Source organism: Rosa rugosa, chromosome 2 (assembly GCF_958449725.1).
Source record: "Rosa rugosa chromosome 2, drRosRugo1.1, whole genome shotgun sequence".
NCBI classification, from domain to species: Eukaryota; Viridiplantae; Streptophyta; class Magnoliopsida; order Rosales; family Rosaceae; genus Rosa; species Rosa rugosa.
Genome location: NC_084821.1, coordinates 57,855,051 through 57,877,410, shown reverse-complemented (window position 1 = coordinate 57,877,410; position 22,360 = coordinate 57,855,051). Strand labels below are relative to the sequence as shown.

The following is a 22,360-nucleotide window of genomic DNA, read 5'->3' as shown; positions in this document are numbered from 1 at the left end:
AAGGAGTACGGTACTCCTACTAGCTACTAATGCATGTAGTGGTAGGGTTAGGGTTTGAAGGTTTCAGGTCAATGAATCTCTCAGTAAAAATAACAAAAGTATGTAGTTGTTATAGGGGATAGTATTCGTTGTACTGACATATCCTGACAGCATGCAGGTACATCATGCAGTAAATTAAGATTTCAATATATAATATCTTTTAGTTAAGATCGTATGGATGAATCGACATCAAATCCTTGGTCAAGTTGTGCTTCACAGAATCACAGTATCACATCTTGGTGACTACACCTTCACGGAATCACTGGTGACTACAGTTAGTACTTACTTTTCTGGTCAAAAATCGAATGTAACTAATTGATAATTCTAATTAGAATATTTACTGATCTATGTTTTCTTAAGGCCATTTACATTCATCGTAACTTTCGAATTTAATACGTTGCCACCTACTTTAATACTATAACAACTGACATACTTTTGTTATTTTTACGTACAGCCAGCTCATCTGCAGATCAATGGTATATATGGAATCAATGGAACCTCGAAATCAAAATATGAAACTTGTTTTTGATACTCATAAGAATCTCCTCCCAAAGCTCGCAACTGTCCACGACGTACTCCAAAGACTCCCCAGACCACATCAACACAAACTCTATTCACCATTTTTTTGGAACTCTACCCCTATTTTTTTTTTTGAGAATGGAAACTCTTCTCCTTAAGCCTCGTTTGGTTCACGAAAAATAACAATCTGCGTTGGGATGGAAAAAGAAAGGAAATTCTTTCATGAAGCAAAGAAAAATAGAGGGGAAAATGGTTATTTCCATACTCCAAAGAAATCACTTTCTCTCATTCTTTCCTTGCATTTATTACTCACAATATATTATTTTATTGCATTAATTGCAAATTTTCCGGATAACTTTCCTTATGGTTACCAAACATCGGAATAGAAAGTTTTTTGGAAATTTTATTTCCCTTTTATTTCCCTTCCCATGGGAAAGATGAAGGAATTACTTTCCTTTACACGAACCAAATGAGGCCTTAGAGCATATTTAGCAACACTAGCCATTTTTTAGTCAAATTTTAGTTAAAGTAGCTAAAAAGTCATTTTGGCTAGCCACTTTAGAAATACGTCTGTATCAGTGCTCTCTATTGGATCTAGTTTTGAATTTATATTATTTTTTAAAGGAATGTTACATAGTTTAAATGTATTTAAAAATTACATAAAATAACTAAAAATGAATGTTATAAATTATACAGAGCTTCATCTCGCTCTCTATATTTAGGAGCGAGATAGCTAAAAGTTATAATGGAGAGCCACTTAGGAGTCTGGTGCAGCTGCTAAAATATATAAAAAGCTAAACATGCTCTCCAAAATAGCTAAGGAGCAAAAATAGAGAGTCTGCTAAAGATGCTCTTAGTACGTTGAATATTTAAAATCAATCGGTGGTGGAAAAAAAGGACAGAAAAGAAACCCACTCGCTCTTACAAAGGTTGTGACACCCGGGCCCCAGCCTCATGTGTTTGGTCTGCAAAACCAGTACGGCAGTACCAATTGCCCATCCCTTCACGTCTTCTTTTTCTTGTTCTTCACTCACATCTGTCTCTCTGTCTCTTGATCTCCTGTTACATTGGCCAGTTTCAGTTCAAAACCGCCTACCGGTTATTCGCGCTTTTCATTATTGGAATGTGGGTTTTGGGAAGTCAAACTTGAGCAACACGGTAAACAATGAGCTGAGTAACCAGATTTACAAATGCTTTGTTCATAATAGTATCTTGATAATGATAGTCACTATCATCTGGAAAGGGAAGATGAGTAACTCTCTGTGCATTTTCAATATTAGGAGGCCAACTCCCTCCAATAGGAAGTTTGAGTGCCACATCCATACGATCTAACTTGTAGAAGGAACTACTACTACTTTTGTTTACCGTTTAATAACATGTATCAAAACATAGCCAAACAAAGTTGTGCCATATATAAAATTGATATTAATGCTGCTGCATACACAGATTGGATTCCAATTAGGGAAATGGTACATGACTTCTATTTGGGATGAGCAGCAAGAGTCTGGTTTATTCATGGCACATAAAACGGGTAAACTTAGAATTCAGTGAGCAGAGGCAATGCCATTGAAATATGCCTTCAACTTTATGTCATGATACTCTCAAAGTGAAAAAGGTTCATGGTCTAATTAAATGAGAGGAACTAAGTCATATAAGCTAAAGATCTAACAATGACCACCTTATAACTTATACCAATGTGTTTTATCTATTTACTCATTTTGGATACTTGACCAATATAAGCCCGAACAAGAATTTACAACTTTGCTCTACTAAACAATCTAACTCTCAGCTCCTCAGCCACAGCATCAATAAATTCTTCAGTATTGAGATACTGAGACCTACGGACCCTACATAAAATATGTAAGTGTTTATTATAACCAGGAAAAGAAAGCATAACTCATATAGATTGAGTAGGAATTTTGACAGCACTTACTTAGGCCCATGGATAAGGAGAGCAAGATCCTTGGTCATCTTCCCAGATTCAACAGTTCCAACACAAGCTGCTTCAAGTTTCTCCACAAAGTCCAAGAGCCTGGCATTGCTATCCAACTTTGCCCTGATGACACAGATTGGATCAAGCTTATATCTGATGTTTCAAACAATTTCTACCTAAACAAAACCCTTTAAAAAACTTAAATTCATATAAAGGAGGGATGAACACTCATCTACCAAGCTAAAGCCCATATCTGGTGTTTCAAACAATTTATACCTAAACAAAACCCTTTAAAAAACTTAAACTCATATAAGAGAGGGATGAACACTCATCTACCAAGCTAAAGCCCATATCTGGTGTTTCAAACAATTTATACCTAAACATAACCCTTCAAAACATTTAAATTTATATAAGAGAGGGATGAACACTCATCTACCAGGCTAAAGCCCACAATGATCTAATACCTGTGTGCAAGACCTCGTGACCAAGCAAAGATAGAAGCTATGCTGTTTGTGCTGGTTTCACCTCCTTTTTGGTGAACCCGGTAATGGCGGGTAACTGTACCATGGGCTGCTTCAGCTTCAATGGTCTTTCCATCTGGGCACACCTGGAACCATATCAAACTTTTATACATCCAAAGTCATCCATGTATCCACAAGCAAAGTGCAGGAAAAAACAGAAACAAAGAACAGAGAAGTACCAGTATAGATGTCATCAGACCCAGAGATCCAAAACCTGTATCAAGTTTATTGAAATGTCAAATAACTTAGAAAACACATTTTTAAGGGCAACTCCAGAACACCTCATTTACTTCCAACAAAAGCAGCACCATAAGTTGAAAAGACAAAAAGGTGAATACTTAACTAGTTTTTCACCACCAATAAATACATACCTTGTGCTACTAAGTCACTTTGCACATCCCCATCATAGTTTTTGCATGCCCATACATAACCTCCTTCACTTTTAAGAGCATATGCAACCATATCATCAATAAGACGGTGTTCATACCTATGAAATCAGAATAATAATTAATGGTAAGTTTCATATTACTGAAGCTGCAGAAAGTAATCACAGTGGTAGGCAAGCTAACTCACCAAATCCCTTCAGCTTCAAATCTGGATCTCCAATGAGTTTCATAAACTTCCTGGAAGATGTCCTTGAATCTTCATTAAAATCCGAGTGTAAGAAAATGACATAAGCAAGAAAAAGTCGTGTAGTGCAACATCCTACTGACCCATAATGTAACATCAGTAATTAGTTTTGTCTTGCATATGTAGGACTCTGCACTCTTATGCTAAGGTGCATGAGGGGCTTTAGTGGTTATTTTTCCAATGGTAAAAACTAGGACAATAGATCACATAACAAAAGAAGAAAGGCAACACGCACTGGCATACCTTCCATCATATTTCTTGAGAATAGTATTTTTAGTGCTAAGATAAAGTGGCCACTTTTTCTGGTAGGCAGTGTTCATAGATGCGTCCACAAAGGATCGGATAGACTGCTCAGACAGATTAAAACATAAACAATAGCTGTTAGAATCGTCTAAAAACTCATTTATGCCTGTAACAGACATTTGGAGGAAAAAAAAAAAAAGAGTCAAGTTTCAACCTCATCAGTGTTATACATTGACAGAGCTACCCCTCCAGCACCAGTAAAGTTGAAAACCTCAAATTCTTGCTTCTCATTGGACCCATCAGGTACTGCAAATCACGTCACACACAAACACTAAATTTCAACTCCTTTGCAAGAAGTGTCCAAATCAAAGCTCAGAAATTTTGAGCCTCTTAACTCAGATAATCTATTACCAAAAACTAATTTAAGTTTCCCGGGTCCTTTTATGATTGCATCAGTTGCTCGGTACTGATCACCAAAGGCATGCCTCCCAATGCATATTGGCTTTGTCCAACCTGAAAGAAAACTAAACTATTGGCTTTTGCTTTGTTATGGAGGCAAATTTAGAGGAAAAAAACTATAGAAGACCTGGAACAAGGCGGGGAACATTTCTGCAGATAATAGGTTCTCTAAAAACAGTACCTGCAAAGGACAGAAAATGCATTTGCTACTTAGAACTGATCAAACACGCAACAAAGTTTGTTAATTTAACATTAGGGAAAAGTCTGCTGACCATTTAAAATGTTCCGGATTGTCCCATTTGGACTCCTCCACATCTGTTTCAAGTTGAACTCCTTAACACGAGTTTCATCTATTGAAATCCAAATAAAATGATTCAGATATTCAAAATAGTACGTTAGCCAATGATTGTCCATGGAGAAGGACATATATGTAAGTATATAGGCCCGTTCTAGAGAGGACCTCCTCAAACTTTCAAGTTTGAGGATTTTTATATCATACCAGGAGTTATAGTTGCACACTTGATTGCTACATTGTACCTACAATGACAAGAAACATAGAAAATAAATTATGCAAAGACGATAAAGGGCATCGACAATTGATCAACATCTTTTCATGATAACAAATTGGTTTAACAAATATGAAATGGTCATATAAAATTATGGCAATCCGTGCCTTGGCAACCCATGAGCCCTGTCATTCCGGTCAAGTATAACAGACCATAGACTACAATGTCATGCTTAACGCATTAGCACATGTCATACCCATGCTGTCTAACCTATTTTACATTACAGTTTATGCAATTCAATACCAACTTACTTCAATATGTATGATAACCAGAACTACATAGTTCATACAGGAAAAAGGTATTAAATGAAACAAGACCAAAGTCGAAGCTTTATTTTGTGATTTCTTAAGCATACTATATCAGTCAACATCAGAGAAACACAAAGAGAAAACAATCAAAAGAAGATAGAGTACATTAGTTTTCTTCAACAGTAATGTAGTCTAGCAAAGGTAACATGAAGGCAGAATGATAAGGCATACTTAAGAGTAGCTTCTGCACTTTCAATTGTGACTCTATCACTGGTGGCATCACGATTAGGGAGGCCAAGGTCAAAGTACTTGATATCCAGTTCCAGAAAGGGCAAAATAAGCTGTGAAACATGGAAACAAGTTGCAGATTCATTAAGAACATGAAATGATGAAATCACCTGATGCCATGAATATCACAATTACCTTATCTTTTATAGATTTCCAGAAAATTCGAGTCATTTCATCTCCTGCATCATGGAAACAATGCATCATTGCCACACAAGTAGACAGAGATAACAAGTCTGCCTCTGTTCTTAACTATATATAGATTAGCCATATTGTGATGGGCAATTCCATAATAAGCGGCAAAATAGTATACAAATCTCAATTTGGATCTTCGGCCTAACTCCAAATGAGGTGCTGGCCACCCATTCTGGTTTACATGAACAAAATAGGATCGAAACCATTTAAACATATTTGAAAAAAGGTCCAAGTTAAACACACCATAGCAGTGATGAGTAAAACTGGAAGATGCCCTTAAAGTAGCCTAACTGTGTAATAGCTAAAGAGATCAAATTTGGTTAAAGAAGTATGTTTACTTTGTGAATTGAACTCAAAGATGCATACTTTTAACTTGATGAATGTCTGTTCAAGAAAAAGATAGATTCTTTAACTTCACATGACACTCTTAACAAGATTAGCATAGTTTTAAACAACATAAAAACTGGGTTGTCTCTGAAACTCAGCTTGCAGGGCATGGTTTGATCCGTTGACTGAAATTCAAGTATGTTTCTTTGATCATTTGCATCATACTTATCATTCTATATTCTCAAGATCATACACAGCAGTTAAAAAGAAGCAGAGCAATTTTTGAACAACAGCCCACAAAAGAAATAAGAGTAGAGAGGGCAGATCATACCATCCATTTCGACAATTGGGTTGTTCACCTTGATCTTATTGAATGCCTCCATTTCTCGGCTCAGAGCAAAACAGCAAAAACTTGGGGGTTTTAGCGAGTGAGAATCAGAGGAACGAGTTTCCTTTTCTGGAAAATTGAAAGGTGTGTATGGAAATTAGAACATGGGGCGATGACAAAACGGCTGTGTGGGATCCTGACCGGCATTCGAAGGGTAATATGTTTTGGGAGTCCCTATGTTTTGGTATATTCATAGTCCTGTCCAAAGTGAAGCTAGTTTATTACTTGTTAGAGCAACTCCACCAGCTCTCCCATGTTTTGATTTTTCCCTATTTTGGGGAAAAATGAGCTTCTTTTGCTCCAACAGATTCCCTATAACTATCTCTATTTTATAGATAATGAGGAAAGAGAAAACCAAATTCCCTAAATTTACAGCAATCTCTCAAATTTAATGAAGAATTATGGAGATTTTAAAGATTGCTGTAAAATAAGGAATCTGTTGGAGTTGGAGAAGAAAAAAAGGCTAAAACTTTGACTTTTGCTTTTCTATGGTACAGAAATTATAGGGAAGCTGTTGGAGTTGCTCTTAGTTACTTGGTGATACTTCATAGTCCGGTTCTACTTGGCTTAAGGAGAAAATTTCATACAGTAAAGAGTTTGAGTATAGGGTCGTTTTAAGAGTTAGTTTGGTTCGAAATCTTGGTTTTTTATTTTGTAAGATTCACATGTCTTGGTTAATGTCAAGATCACTTTTTAGACCAAGTTTTAATTTATAATATCCCTAACACGTCTACTATCATACTTTTTTTTGTTGTGGCATCGGGTTTATAGGCCTTATAAGGCAAAAATACGATAGCTGAATCTGTTAATCCCATCTTGAAGGATGAGCGTACCCCGAAAGAGAGGCGTTGTCGAATATATACTTCACATCAGGGCTATGGGGCACGCAAGCTTCTCTTGCAGTGACACCATCAATGTGCGAAGTAGTTGGTTCAGATGTTGGCTAATAAAAGATGGTACCATTCCTTCATCAAAGCAGCCTCCATTATTGAATGCTAGCATACTTAACTCAGATGTCTCCACAACTTCTCTGAACTCGCCATTACAAACAAAAGATCTGATCGGAATCAAATTGTACTGATTCAATTGAAGCATCTGAACCAAGGCAGTAACACATGAATTGCAAATGTTTTACTTTCTTGTAAATAATGAAAAAGGATACTTTGCTACACATCAATATAGAAGGTCTGTTCTATTATCAAAAAACTAGGAGACTAGCACCACAATCCCACATCGAATAATAGGTCAGAGATGGGCCACTTTATATATCCGTTTACTTTGGGTAACGGTCGCCGAGCTCGGAGGCGCGAGCTTGTGACCCAGGTGGGGGCAATAAATGTGGTCTTCTTGGGAGGTTAGAACCAGGGTTGGACACCCAAAGGTGTTGCGGGCCATACGGGGGACAGTGGGCCCTCCTCAGTCTCCTTTTTAGGAGAGTCAGAGTGACTGTAAGCGCGTGGCCAAAGCCATAACTTTGGTTGGGCTTTCCTAAGCCAAAACTTTGGATGTGGCTTTATTACACGCGCCGCCGAAGTCCAGATAGGAGGGAACGTGATGCACCCATCGTAGGGACCTGATCTCTTCAACCGACCCCATTTTTTGTAAACAAAAATTTGGATTTACGATCTCTAAATGAAACAGTGGATGAATCAAAATATAGCATGAATTTGTATAAAAAAGAAAGATAGTGTGAATTGATAAGCAATTCGGACAACACATCTCTCTATTAATAGATTTAGTGATTTACTGAGTTGATGAGAGCAACTTCGTCTATCTTTTTTTTTTTTTTTGAAAGGGGGTTTGGAACCCAGCCTAATTGGGAGGCTCAGCTCCATGCCCGGTTTTATTTATTATATTATAATTATGATTTTGCATCGTGAGGGACATAATACCTGAACCCCGAGCTACAGAAAACAATTACAGTAATCCTCGTAGAGAACATTCTGAATAATAGTAGGAGTCTCATCTATCCAAACATCATCAAATTAAAACAAACTAGCAAGGTGAGCCAGCTTATTTGCAACACTATTTGCTTCACGGAAAATATGTCGAATTCTAACTGATTGAAAAGCCAATAAGTAATATTTACAATCATCTAAAACTCGACTTACTTCCAAATAATTATTCTCCTTGCTCTGGAGGGCAGCAATTAACAGGGTTGAGTCACTTTCAATATCAATTTCCGACCAACCTTGGTGAATACCAAGAAGAAGACCCGCTCTACACGCCTCTGCTTCCATATTTAGAGCCGAGTGTGCATGTACAAAGAGTCTAACAATAGCCGCAATGCCCATACCCGAATCATTTCTGACTTTAATGGAGTACGATTAGAATTTTTTTTTAAAGCATGCAATAATTATTTAAAAATGGTTAAATATTGACGATTTCTGAATGAAATAGTTGAACGAATACTTGATGAGCAACTCCAACAAAGCATCTCTATTGATAAATTACCTAGTTTATGAGCAACTTCGTTTGTTTTTAATGGTATACTAATATTCATTATCATTAATCGTCGAAATAAGAGTTTGTACACAAGTTAACTCTCACAACAGTAGAAATATAGGTTTTTTCATTAACTTTTCATCTGACCGAGGTAAAAGTTTCATCATCAACACAAGCTAGGCACCAATTCAACCTTGAGGTTGAGAAATTACATTATTAACATGAAATTTGGAACTAGTTGAACTAAACATATAGAATCATTTGACTATACCACCGCACCAGACACAGTACATATTCACAAAGACTTCAATACAAGCCTACACAGTACAAAACTAAATACATAAAAAGAATGACTCAAAAAAAAAAAAAAAAAAATTGCATCCAGCATAAGCATCTTTATTGCCCCCTTGCCTGGACACAGATCAATAATATTCTGTAAACAAAAGTCTGCATCATGAAACCCTCAACATATAGTATATATTTTACTGGGTTGCAGCTCTTTTTGCTCTTTGTACAGTGTAACTTTCCACAAGAAAACTGACACCCAAAATGAGTGCTAAAAGTACTCAAAATCTACATAAGAAGAATCATTAGGGTTACTGTCCTTTTTATTACCCCCCTCGTCTGGCATCTTTTTGTCAGGAGCGCTTGCCTCCTTGCTAACATATTGTGAAAAGTCTACGGGTTCAGGCACATGAGGGGGCATGGCACATCTCACTAGAGCCCAGTTCACTCCCTCAAAAAATGGGTGTTGTTTTATTTCTGTGGCACCCCTTTTGTATGCAATTCGCTTATTTGGTTCTTTGATCAAGAGCCCTCGAATGAGATTACGTGCAACAGGACTTACTTGTGGAGTTTCTGGGAACTTCAGAGGCTGACCTACGACGTTAAAAAGTGTGGCACGATTTCCGTGGCCCTTGAACGGGGTTGTTCCATGTAAGAGCTCATATAAGAAGATGCCAAACGTCCACCAGTCCACTGCACTACCATGGCCCTCTCCGCGGATAATCTCTGGGGCTAGATATTCATGTGTTCCGACAAATGACATGGAGCGCACATTTGTAGGCTCTGCCATCAGTTCCGGGAGGGAGTTATTAGCTGAAAGGCCAAAATCTGATTTAGATTTGCGGCTCTTCTTGGAAGGTAAAATGCGTGGAAAGAAATTGGATGGCTGCATACAACCCTGGACAGCATACTCCTCCTCCAAAATGCCCCCAGAACCACCACCACCACCACCACCATTGCTTACATGGACAGATGAAGACTTGACTAGTGTAGGATTCACAGAACAGCGGAGTGATAGATCAAAGTCAGAGAGCATGATATGGCCCTCATCTCTTACTAAAACATTTTCTGGTTTTAAATCCCTGTACACGATTCCAAGCATATGCAGATACTCGAGCGCTAACAAAACCTGTGATGCATAAAACCTGCCACAGGATAAAACATTAGAAACGCCTTGCCCCAATCTAAAGGTCAAATATTGGTACAATGACCTCAACTTAATATGCAAAAGGAATTAGAAAAGAACTATCATTATCCATGGTGAAGAAATGACCTCGTTATTTTTACATAAGAAACAATGGTAGGGTCTTTTACATGATAGACAATTAATTTGCATCTAGTGCAAAATCAACACCCAGAAAGAACCATTTTGCAAGTGCCACTGCATATAACAAAGGGAATGATAGAAAAGAAGGACTAAATACCATCGACAAGCTCTTATAAGGTACATAAGGTATCCAACTTTTGATAAAGTAGCACATGCATTTAACAAAAATTCCGCTTATGACATCTATGTTATTTACAATGCAATGCAAAGGCTGGAAAGGTACTAACAGTACAGCTTCAAACAGTGAATTAAAGTCATCGAATCAGTGACTCCAATCCATCATAAATGGATTATGACAGTTAGGAAATTTAATATTAACGATCAAATATCAGATAATATTCAGTTCAAGCATGTCTAAAACTTAAGAACTCAGAAAAACTGGAGAGTTACTAACCGTGCAGCTTCCTCTGTAAAATGCTTGTTAGGTTGCTTCTGTCGCAGGGAATGTAGATTACCTCCACTACAATACTCCATGACCAAGCAATAGAACTTGTCAGTCTCGAAGTAAGAATAGAGAGTGGGCAAGAATGGGTGGTCAAGAAGTCCGAGTATCTCTCTTTCTGTTTGTGCTCGCAATAGCTTGTTTCTACTAGCAAGAGATGCCTTGTCCATGACTTTCATGGCAAAAAATGCACTTGTTCCTCGGAGTTCTACCAGATAAACGCTACCGATGTCTCCATAGCCTAGGCGCTTGAGAAGCCGGAAATGGCTGAGATTGAGTTGGGAACCTTTAGAGACCATGTTGATCGCATCCCACCGAATGTCACCACCAGTATGAGGCCTTATGGGTGCGGTGATACTGTCTAAGCTATCAGAACGAGAGTTATTGCGACTTCGTTGGCCAGGGCTGGGGATAGAATTGGTTAGAAATTCAGAATTTGCAGGTAGCATTGGGCTTGGAGAAGGACGACTACTGGTGGTGGTTGATTCAGCTATAGTCTTACTACCAAGGTCCATTTGTTTGGAGCTTGGATCCTGAGTTGAACTACCACTAGATTTTGCTACGCTATCCACTTTTTTGGGGTCATAATCCTTGCTATTGGAGGAATTGGTACCACTCCGGCCATTAGATACCATCATCTGCCGTCCAGATGGTATTTCTTCTGACTGCATTAGAAATAGAAATAGTTCTAAGACTCACAGATTAAGACCTTCCAAGAACAAACAATCATAAACAAGAGTATATGAAACACTTACATCAGATCCTGGATTTGAAGACATTAATGAGGTAACAAAAGAATACCCCTTGAAAGAAATTCCTGATCATATCATCATGAAAATCCATCAGTACTTCTAACACAAAATAATGCGGAACGAACGATAAAACATTGATCTTTAGAACATAAAAGCTCTTAGTGTTGCCTAATGAGATTTGCAAATTCTTAGAATCAACATCTGAGTTGAAGCTGCGATGATTAAGTTCAGCCCTCTAATGACTCAATCACACCCTTAACATGACCAAGGAGCCCAAACTCCTTGGTTATGGTCATATCAGATAATCATAGGTTTGTAGCTCCAAATAAAACCGAATAATCATCATTAAAACAACAAGTCAATCTTGTTGCACCCCTTTATAATCTACTTATTTAGGGTCATTATCACGGATTGTGTGTATACTTATCTCAGGATCAACATCAAAATCAGTACGCGGTAGGCACGTAATGGCGTGGTAGACAAAAACAACACACAAAGTCAATGTTCAAATCGAGAATGATAAGACCTTCGAATATTCTTAATTGTCAACTAGCAGAGACATTCTTTAAAGACATAAATAATGTGTAAAACACACAAAACAAATGAATAAACAAATAAACCTTGAACTTGTCATATTCACAAGAACAGTAAACTAACCAAGAATCAAACCAAACACAAAAACAAGAAAAAGATTGGAGGGAATGCAGGACCAACCAGAAGTCCAATGCAGCAATCAAGACCAATAAAGATGTGATCTTCTCCTTGTCAATCTGTGTTTATGAAAAAGGTTATTACTACATGAATGAATTGTTGGGTTTCCAAGCATTGATCACAGGGAGAAAACTAAAATATTTCTTGAAATCCAGAGAGAGAGAAAATTAAAAGAAAGAAGGGTCACAAGAGAAATGGGAATTGGGAATTGAGAATGAGCTGGTTCTTGAGTGGACCACCACACAAACCCATAATCAGGTGGAGGAGTGATGGGAATTGGGAGAAAATTGTGGAGCAAAACAAAACTAGAATTAGGAAAACCCAATTTTTGATTTTCCATTTTATAAATGAGAGAAGAGAGTAAATTTAAATATGGGGGGGATAGTGTGTTGTGTTGGGTTTGGGGTTTTTTTTTCTTTCTAACTTCAGATGAAAGGGAGAGAGAGAAGGAGGGAAATGGTCGTCGCTAAGAGGAATGGTTGGGCGCTTAATCCTCTGTGAAATCGTGGTCGGGCTGACTCTGCTATTCCTCTGTGCCCAGCACTACGTCTCCAGCCTTGCAATCGGTTGAGCTAGCATCTCATTCCCCAATCAGGATAGGACACCACACATATTGCTTTCATCTTGAATGTACTCTACTTTCTTTTAAATTTATTTAATGATTATTTAATTAGTTCAAAAAATAGTTTAAAATAGTTCAAAAAATAATTATTTAATTATTTAATTAATGAGTTTTAATTATCAAAATGTCAACTTCTATTAAATATGATACAATCAAGATTGAGAGATTGCATCTAATCTCAACATGGAATGTAATTTACCCTAAACACAATAACTTTTATGGCAAGAACAAAGTGCCAAACTAACATCAAGTCTTCTTGGCGTGAGTGTCACAGAGCAGCAATGTCGAGGTACCATGGTCGTGTAATTAGTGGGAGGATTCATGATTGGGTATTCCGATCATTTGGTGAAACGAACGGCGGCTCGACTTATCTAAAGAGGTCTTGATGGTTTGGATGGCTGCCTGGATCGGTCGACCTCCAGATGCCAGGTTGGAGGTGGAGGTAAGTGCAGACCTTCCCCTTAATAAGGGGGGTTGGCGCCGGAAGAAATTGCAGAGGCGGTAATGATCGCAACGTCATCTACTCTGCAGGCAGTGATGGTGGCCTAGTCAGTGACGTTGAATATGGTGGTGGTGACCTGGACTTGGAGTTGGGCTTGGGGGTCTAAGTTTGAGTTTGGGTTGATTGGACCTAATTCATGGGCTTTCAAGGAGGGTGTCTTGCCACTCTCACTTATTACTCATTGATTGGGCTGACCTAACCCAAAAGTTGGACCTTCTTGGGTATTTTATGTTGATCTACAGTCTTCAAATGTTAGCCTATTCGGATCATGACTTTTATGAGAGTTTGTAATTGTCTTTAATGTGACTAGCGTATTTCAACTGGCTTATGGATAAATGATTACTTTGTTTGCTAGAAAGTGACGTTCTGTTAGTACCACAATTCTGTGCAGGCTAATGGGAGGCTAGTCAATTATTTTTTTCCCCTAGAGACACAGAGTTGTTCTTTGTTTGTAAGTTAGATACAAACTTACAAAGTGAGCTGAAAATAGACTTGTAGTGAGTTGCGTTTACTTAAATAAAGTTTTGAAATTTTTTCCTAGTTATCTTGTTTTAAGTAGATATTAAACTCTAGCTAATGACTATTGATTCTAATAATATCAAATTCTATTAAAAAAACAACTAATATTAATGTTCTACTCAATAATTGAGCAAAAAAATTATGCTCAACCACTATTAGATTTTGATCTAATGGTAGAAAATAAAACAATTTAAACTTAAAAATTATTTCTAAAATAATTTCTTCAATCATTAAAATCTTAATTTTATTACATGATAAAAATCAAAAATAGTAAATGAACTATATATCTATCTTATCGAGGGTACCTGAACTTTATTTTTTGTCACAATCAGTACCTGAACTCTTTGAGTTCTTTTGAAGTGGTACCCTAAGGCCTATTCGATCACCAGTCTAGTCAAAAATGACAAGTGAGGAGCACGTGTCTTATTTATCAAGATTACAGATGAAAATTTGTATTATCTGTTAACTGTATCATGGCCCAAGCTAGCCATTATCGATCTTATTCTTCTCAATCTTTAATTAATCTATGAAACAAAAACTCAAAATTCTTATCTCAAATCAAACAATTAATGAACCGAAATACTAAACGTGCCTAATGAATGAGACATATGTGCCTCACGTGCCATTTTTAATCAGAGTAGTGAGCGAATGTGACTATAGGTACCACTTCAAAAGAACTTGAAGAATCCAGGTATTAGTTATGATAAAAAATAAAATTCAGATACCATTAATAAAATAGAGGCATAGACGTATAATTTGGATAATATTTGTGATTTTTTCCCTTTATTACAAGATCATACTATTAGGCTTGGTGTGCTTAACTAAGTTATTGTGGGTTAGGTGCTGCTGCAGAGCCAAGACAAAACACGAAGACGAGAATTTCAAAGAGAAGCATGGCGGAGGACGGCGCTAAACCATCGCCGGCGGTCCACCCGGCGATTGCGCCACTCTCTTACCTTCTGGGTTCATGGAAAGGCCAAGGCGAAGGCGGCTTCCCCACCATCAACTCCTTCTCTTACGGCGAACAACTCCATTTCTCTCACTCCGGCAAGGTACTCTTATCTCTTTTTGCCAAATGGGTCATCATTGCTTCATCGGTTTCTCTGAGTTTGTTATTGTTTTTGGTGAAAATGAGAGCAGCCGGTGATAGCTTACACTCAGAAGACTTGGAAATTGAACTCCGGTGAGCCTATGCACGCTGAGAGTGGCTTTTGGCGGCCCAAGCCTGATGGGACCATCGAGGTTGTCATCGCTCAAAGCACTGGTCTTGTTGAAGTTCAGGTAGGAACAGATTTAATCAAATAAAGATTTGACCTTTTTTTTTGTGGAAAAAATAAAGATTTGACCTTTTTGATTCATCATGTAGAATTGTGTATGCATATTATTCAGGATACAATGAATTGCCTTGTTTGCTCCAACTGTTAGCTTTTCAACCCACCTTTCTCATCAGTGTTCATTGCATCAGTGTTCATTTCATCTTGTTATTCTGGTAGTAACTATTAAGCTTCATCAGGAAAGAAAAAAGAAGGTATAGTATGGAGTTCTGCAACTTTTTGTTACCAAGGAGTTTTGAGGAATAGTGTTGAGTATCTTATAATATTACTTTCTTTTACTTTTCATTCGGGAAACTATAGAATCTACTTAATGTGGAATATGCAGTTCATACATTGGGTTTTGTGACACAATTTTTAAGTATTTAGTTATATCCTTATAAGATCAAATTGCGTATCTTGCATTTTATCTCTAACTTCTGGTGTCTTTTATTTCTTTACTTGATTTGTTATGCTGATATTATTGTTATGTTTTGATTCCTTTAGAAAGGGACGTACAATGCAGAAGAAAAAGTGATAAACCTTCAAACTGAGCTAGTGGGAAATGCAACAAAGGTAATATAAGCTCAACAATAATAATGCAATAGCCTTACAATAATTTCTGCATTATTTAGTAGCAGTAAGATGATATGCATTGAGGGTTTGGGATGACATAAATTGAAAATTTTAATTGCCGATAAGAATGTGCTCATAGGATATGGCTGCTTTAGAGATGAATAAAGTATGGATTGTATTGGGACATTTGAGGTTTTCGGAAAAGTATTATGCTTCTAAAATCACGACCGGTACCACAAGGATGCTGAGAAAATTAATTGACAGATAGGTGATGGTTTTGTTTAATCAAAAAAGAAGAGAGACAATCTTTTGCAACTCTTGGAAAAAAGTGTTGACGATGAGTTTGTTACTGTGATGCAAGAAAAGAAGGAAGTGGAGGGACAACAATAAGAAAGCAAAATATAAAAAAGTAAGAAAACAGAAAACCCGAGTATACTCATAGAATTGGTTACTGCATTAATTCTGATTTAGGATTAGAGATTCATGGAATTGTAGTATCTTTTGTTCGTAAATGTCTACACTGGTAAATGGCTAAGAAATATGGATTACTTTTGAAGAATATCTCTGGCATTTTGTTGATATGAATTCTATGGTATCCTTGATTGTTTTGGTTAAGACAGTTGATTTTCTGTCCTAAAACGACTCTTGAATGTTTAATAGTTTCTTTTTTGCTTCTGGTGTAGGTAAAAGAGATAACCAGAGTTTTTAAGTTGGTTGATGGAGAACTGTCTTATGAGGTTCAGATGGCTACAAATCTCAACAGTCTTCAACCACATCTAAAAGCCTCGCTCAAGAGAGTGAAGCAATATGTTGTAGATAAAGTGAAATTTACAAGTTAGCATCAAAATTTGTAGTCATAGATCACTGCTCTTGCTGCAGCTAATGAAAAACAGTTTCATTTCTTTATTTTGTTAGTGGTATCAACAGCGGTAGGCAAGTATCATTGTACAAGCTTTGGATTCACCTATCTGGCTAATTTGAGCATTGGTTTTCAACAATTTGCTAACTTCAGCATAAAAATCAAATTTATGATTATTGAAGCGCAGTTCCTCAATTCCTCCAATAACATGCCGTATTTGCTTTTCTGTTTAGACCACAGAATTCAACTATTTCTTCCAATCCAAACATGTTGAATCAAGTCAGTCTAGTTAACTTCAAAATTGCACAAATGAGCTCACTTAGCTAATGGATTCCCAGTCTTCCATTTGCTCAGAACATTAACATTATTGCAGGAGTTCTGCAACAACTTGTACCGAAACTTTATAACTTCAACCTTAGAAGCCTCATTTTAAAAAGTAATCCAAGTATGCTTGGGAATGGCTACTTTACTATGAAGATACTAGCGTTTAGGTACTACCTATCCAAAGTAGATGAATTCCCTCTAATTTTATACTCGGGTAAAGCGTGTGTCAGGATTAACACCAAAGCATGTAGAATATACTTACATAATTATGCATTTAGAAACTTACAATTAGCTGCGTAGCTTAGCAAGTAATCTATCCCAAGTCTAAGAGTTCAAAAGTTGGTAACTAGAACTAAACAAGTATGCAGCAATACAATGTTTCTGCCTATGTTTACATGAGCAGTGTCATGATTCAAGAAACGAAGCACCATACACGGTTAACTTCTTCTTTAAATGTCAGCTCATTGCTGCAAGTAGTTTTCATGTGTATGTGGTACCGAAGAAGAATAATAGTGGGCTTCAAGCTCCTTGAGGCTGGCAGCTGCCTCCTCTCCAATTCTAGCTAACATGCGGTCAGTCTTCTCGGCCTGCTTGTCAAACTCTGCCATTCTTTCCTCTACATGGTCATTAAGGTATGCAAATCCAGAAAAGAGTGCAGTCTGCTTCAAGTCTGACACCAACTTAAGTAGAGAATCAGATGCCTGAACCTGTGGTCAAGATAGATATGTATTGTAACTGATCAAAGAACAAGTAAGCAACAGGGGAAAATACTATAGACAAAAGAAGCTCAGAACCTAGCTTGCACTCATCTTGATGAGACTGGAAAAGCCTAAACCCAATATGTTCTCAAAACTACAATCATTTTACCACTCATAATGCTAAAACCTAAACCCATAATGCTTAACCTAAACCTACCCCATTGTAGATTTGAAAGCATAAATAAAGAACCCTGTTTCAAAAGTACGCTCCTTAACTCAATAACCCTTATGTACCGTTTTGATTGTACCAAGATAAGATACCAAAAATTACTCATTGACAAGAAAATGTGTTTTTGTTACATGGGTTCTTTAAAACTGTGAAAATTAAGCATTTTTCACAGACATCAACAGCTAGCCAGCATTGTACTTCATTCATTCCCTTAGCAAATCAAATGTCAAGCGGAATTTGACACCCAGAGAGACCTCAGACTATCATCATAACAACATCACTAAGTCGTAAAATTTCGAAACACAAATCAGTGCACTTGAAGTGTTAAGTTGTACACTACTTCTTCTACTTCCTCACACACACACACAGAGCAAAAGAAAAGAAGCAAAAGCAAGGATTAGGGTCTGACCATTCTAGCAGCACGCATCTCCATCATGAAAGCTTCTTGAGAGTTCCTAACAGGTGGCTCATTCACCTATAAAAAAAAAAAAAACCAAAAATCGTCACACCCACATCGCCTAAACGTCAATGAAACACTTCCATTCTATTTAATAAGAAAAATTACCTACATAATTTTATTCAATTTAGAGAGAAAAGAACAGACCCTGGATACGTTGACGAGGTAGCTGAAATGGTCGACGATGTTGGCGATGTCTGTTTCCACACTCTCCAGCCACTTCTTCTGCTTCTTAGCTGCCGCCAACGCCGCCGCCGATGTGGGCCCACTCCCGGCCCCGGACCCACCTCCGGCTCCTGCTCCGCCTCCTCCTCCTCCTCCCCCTCTGTTCATTCTTCCCTTTCTTTTGTCTGTACTATCACCGCCGCATATACAATACGAGAAATTGGGACGGGGGGCAGGAACTTTAAAATGGGCTTAGATGGGTTTTACAAATTATGTGTCTTTCAATGAATCTGGGCCCAGTCAATCATAATCTTGCGCCCAAAATTAAGTGGGCTTTTGTACAACGTATCTGTAATGGTCATTGGTTAAGAGCATTTTGTGAAGAACAAAAAAAAAAAAAAAAAGGATCCATATTTTCAAGTTTTGTAAATTGGACCTAGATAGTTAGTTCGTGGCATGGAAGGAATTTGAATCAAAGTAAGGACTGACATGTTTTGATCCGCTACGAGGTTACATTGTTGGCTTTATATTGTATGTCTTTTGAAATTCACATGTGTAATGAGTTTAGAATTTGTAGGGTGGTTTTTAGAATGTGTCAGAAGAACTTGTGGAACACTTAAATATAGATTGGACCTAGAATTTTCCGTTTGAGATTTTGTTATTATGTCGATTGGAAGTTTGGAACACGTTCTCTAAAAAATATGCTTTACTAATTGTGAGATTAATGAACATGAAAATTTGAATAGAAATAGGGCCGGGCATGTTTTGTGACATTGGAAGCTAGGTGCCATGGGGCACTCGTGGCATGCAATCGCATGCCGAAACATGCTAAACCTTGTTAACATTACGTTTTCTTGAAATTCTCCTACACAATAAGCTCACCATCCATATAGCATAATTTTTAAAATGTGATCCAATTGACAAAACACCGAAAGTTCAAACAATTTTTTGTATTTTTTATTTTTATGAATTTTGTTGTTTCTTTACTTTGAAAAACGGTAAAAAAGAGTCGTGATTTTAAAATGAAGGTTTGACATGAACTATCAATAATTAAGTGCGTCAATATAAGAATTTCCAGGCCATTACAGTGGTTCGGGTTTAATGGTAGATGAGGGAAGTATCAAGATGGGTTTTGACTTTGTTTTCAAGATCAGCATGGAGATTTTCAAGCAACGAATACAAAAATTAAGCATTTTTTTGACGAACTATATAAACATCGTGTCTTTGATTAGGTGTGATATTACCCCTGAGAATCAGGTAACTGCTCTACATATGCTCCAATTTAACAAAGATGGACAAAAACATCATCGATGATTGATTAGTAAGAGTATGATTATCCAAATGATTTTATATAAATTTAAGGTCAAACAACTAGTGCGAAGACATTCAGACCCATCTCATGATAAAAAAAAAAAAAAAAAACCACAAATAAATAGTGTGGATTGTGGAAGAACTCAATTCTTATGATGTCTTGTTTGTTTTGCTTGTTTATTCTGGGGGTTTTGATTAGGTCCCCCTCCATTGTCATTAACATTTTTTTGGCTAAATAAATTGAAGTATTAAAGAGGTTGCTCCTCTGCTATCACTCATTGCATCAAAAAAAAAAAAAAAATTCTTATGATGCCTAGCCTCGTCACCACACAATGGGGGGATGAATGGAAGAGGTCAAAATCTCCACATAACATGGCAGGATTGCAGGGTACTAACCGCCCTTCTCACCATCACTATCAACATGCCTAACCTTAGCTGTTTCCAAATCCTGCCTTTGTTCATGCAAGTTGCAACTCCCACATAAAACGGTGATTATACAATTATTACCGACCATATTCCATTATTCCCTTTCATCCTTGATATTGATTGCTTCTGCAACTAATAAAACACTCCCCAAATCTTGGTTTTGTTTTTATGTTTGGTACATAGAATGTAAAAATTTCAATGATGAACAGCTCGATCACATATATTCTTCTCCTTCGGTGGGATTCGCTTACATGTATCTTCAGATGTGTTCTGTGTATTTGGGCATAAACCATTGACTTCCCCCACTGATAAATAATTGTTTGCATGCTCAGTCTCAGAATTGGGTTGTCTCTTCCAAGATTAGCAAAGATTGACCTTTTCCTTTTCAACATTATGAAGTGCACACCAGTCATTACCAGGGTTTAGAGCCTTGAAGGTTTTATATATGAGGGAAATGAAAGGGACCAATAAATAATTAAGCTCTAGACTAATGACAATATTTGTTTTAGTTGTACTTGAAAATGTAGTGCTCTACTACTATGTGAGAGACTCTGGTTTGCCATTGTTTCTAGCGCTATCGAAATGAATGCTCGACAAAGTTAGTTACAAGGATTTCTAAATCCTATACCTAATACTGTTTTAGTGCTTATGGGAAAACACTAGCTTGCACCTACTTAGACCTAATTTGGCATAACTTAGGTTAAGTAAAAAACTGCTTAACCTATCCCTTAAAAAAAAAAAAAAAAACTGCTTAACTTATAAGTTAAATGGTAAAAAAATATTTGATAAAATTTAATAAAACAGTTTATTATTTCAAAAGTTATATCATTAAGTTACTGCTTATAGAAGTTGGTAAAAGACAGCTTCTATATACTTAAAACTACAACTGCTTATAATTTACGTTAAGCTATCTCCAACCGGATCTTAAGCACCTATGACTGTTTTTGAATTAATGTGCTTTCAACAAAATCACTTTCTTAGGTTCTTCTATAAAACAATGTCATACGAGCTTTAAAGAACTTCATATCCTCCTTATGGTGTTCTGGTAATATCTTCCAGAGCTGGCCCTGAGGGTTGCCAACTGAGGCAGCTGCCTCAGGCCACTGGCTGCTGGAGGGCCTCAGGAGATCTGAGTTTCAATATTGTTCATGCACATTTACAAACTTTGTACATAATTTACATAGAGTTTGCGTTGCCGTAATGGTGTTCAGATAGTTATTGAACCACCTCAACTATGGTTCGAATCCATGTATGGCCCTCTTCATATTTCTTCTTATTTTTGTATGTTTTAGGTTTTTCTTTTATAAATATATAAATATTTTGTAATTATTCAAGGGGCAATAACAAAAAAATATTTATAGCTATTTTAAGAAGAAGAAAAAATATTTAAATTTTATATAGGCTACATTTTAATTCTTCGCCTCAGGCCTTTTCAATCTCAAGACGGCCCTGATATCTTCCAAGTAGTTATGTACTACCTTCATTTCAAATCCTCCCAATAGTACTGTTATGAAGTCTTACATATGCGAGGATGTCACTAAACCGTGATGGATAAAATCCATATTGTCGGCAGACACATAATCTCGTTATATAATTTTAACTTACTCCAATTGTATTTCCAAGAAAGAAACCATTTAATATCATGTACTGCTCTTTGAATTAGATGATGCTGTCACGCATAGATGGGGACTATGATTCTTGGAAGATATGTATGTATGGTTCATGCTTGTGAGGCAAGGGACTACGAGTACACACAACAATTAATAAACTGATTGGATCTTTGATCTTTGAAAGTCTTATGTTTCTTAGACGCGTCATGTTTGTGTGTACGGGGTCATCCTCTAGTTAACCACAACACGTTTCCAATATAGAGACGGTTTTTAGCTTCTGAGTGTTGATAACTCAAAACTGGAGAGCTAAATTGTAAAAGTTATTTAGATAAGATCCTAAAAAATATTTTGAGATTTTGAGTAAGTAATATAATTTCAAAAGAGAAAATATTACAAATAGTACCTAAATTATACATCTATGTTATCGGTGGTACCTA

The 22,360-nt window shown here is 36.9% G+C and overlaps 4 protein-coding genes across 4 annotated transcripts; 1 reads left to right on the top strand and 3 right to left on the bottom strand.

Moving 5' to 3' along the window:
• Window positions 1–1,935: 1,935 nt before the first annotated feature.
• On the bottom strand, window positions 1,936–6,532 carry LOC133728754 (isocitrate dehydrogenase [NADP]-like). The gene is made up of 15 exons (XM_062156184.1): window positions 6,297–6,532; window positions 5,582–5,625; window positions 5,390–5,499; window positions 4,844–4,881; window positions 4,617–4,694; window positions 4,472–4,525; window positions 4,297–4,398; window positions 4,100–4,191; window positions 3,886–3,989; window positions 3,586–3,654; window positions 3,384–3,499; window positions 3,192–3,226; window positions 2,956–3,098; window positions 2,492–2,614; window positions 1,936–2,405 (listed from the first exon to the last, which is right to left on the bottom strand). The coding sequence occupies exons 1-15, from the start codon at window positions 6,346–6,348 to the stop codon at window positions 2,312–2,314; spliced, it is 1,254 nt and encodes a 417-aa protein (XP_062012168.1). The 5' UTR covers window positions 6,349–6,532; the 3' UTR covers window positions 1,936–2,311.
• Window positions 6,533–9,092: 2,560 nt separating this feature from the next.
• Window positions 9,093–12,490, bottom strand: LOC133728753 (serine/threonine-protein kinase AGC1-7). Its single transcript, XM_062156183.1, has 4 exons — window positions 12,319–12,490; window positions 11,608–11,669; window positions 10,805–11,517; window positions 9,093–10,228 (listed from the first exon to the last, which is right to left on the bottom strand). The coding sequence occupies exons 2-4, from the start codon at window positions 11,629–11,631 to the stop codon at window positions 9,355–9,357; spliced, it is 1,611 nt and encodes a 536-aa protein (XP_062012167.1). The 5' UTR covers window positions 11,632–11,669; window positions 12,319–12,490; the 3' UTR covers window positions 9,093–9,354.
• A 2,261-nt stretch (window positions 12,491–14,751) lies between these two features.
• On the top strand, window positions 14,752–16,910 carry LOC133732476 (peroxynitrite isomerase Rv2717c). Its single transcript, XM_062160033.1, has 4 exons — window positions 14,752–15,010; window positions 15,099–15,239; window positions 15,776–15,844; window positions 16,528–16,910. Exons 1-4 carry the CDS (start codon window positions 14,852–14,854, stop codon window positions 16,681–16,683), a joined length of 525 nt encoding a protein of 174 aa, XP_062016017.1. The 5' UTR covers window positions 14,752–14,851; the 3' UTR covers window positions 16,684–16,910.
• A 363-nt stretch (window positions 16,911–17,273) lies between these two features.
• LOC133732475 (mediator of RNA polymerase II transcription subunit 22a-like) lies at window positions 17,274–18,785 on the bottom strand. Its single transcript, XM_062160032.1, has 3 exons — window positions 18,559–18,785; window positions 18,364–18,429; window positions 17,274–17,734 (listed from the first exon to the last, which is right to left on the bottom strand). The coding sequence occupies exons 1-3, from the start codon at window positions 18,742–18,744 to the stop codon at window positions 17,489–17,491; spliced, it is 498 nt and encodes a 165-aa protein (XP_062016016.1). The 5' UTR covers window positions 18,745–18,785; the 3' UTR covers window positions 17,274–17,488.
• Window positions 18,786–22,360: the final 3,575 nt, after the last annotated feature.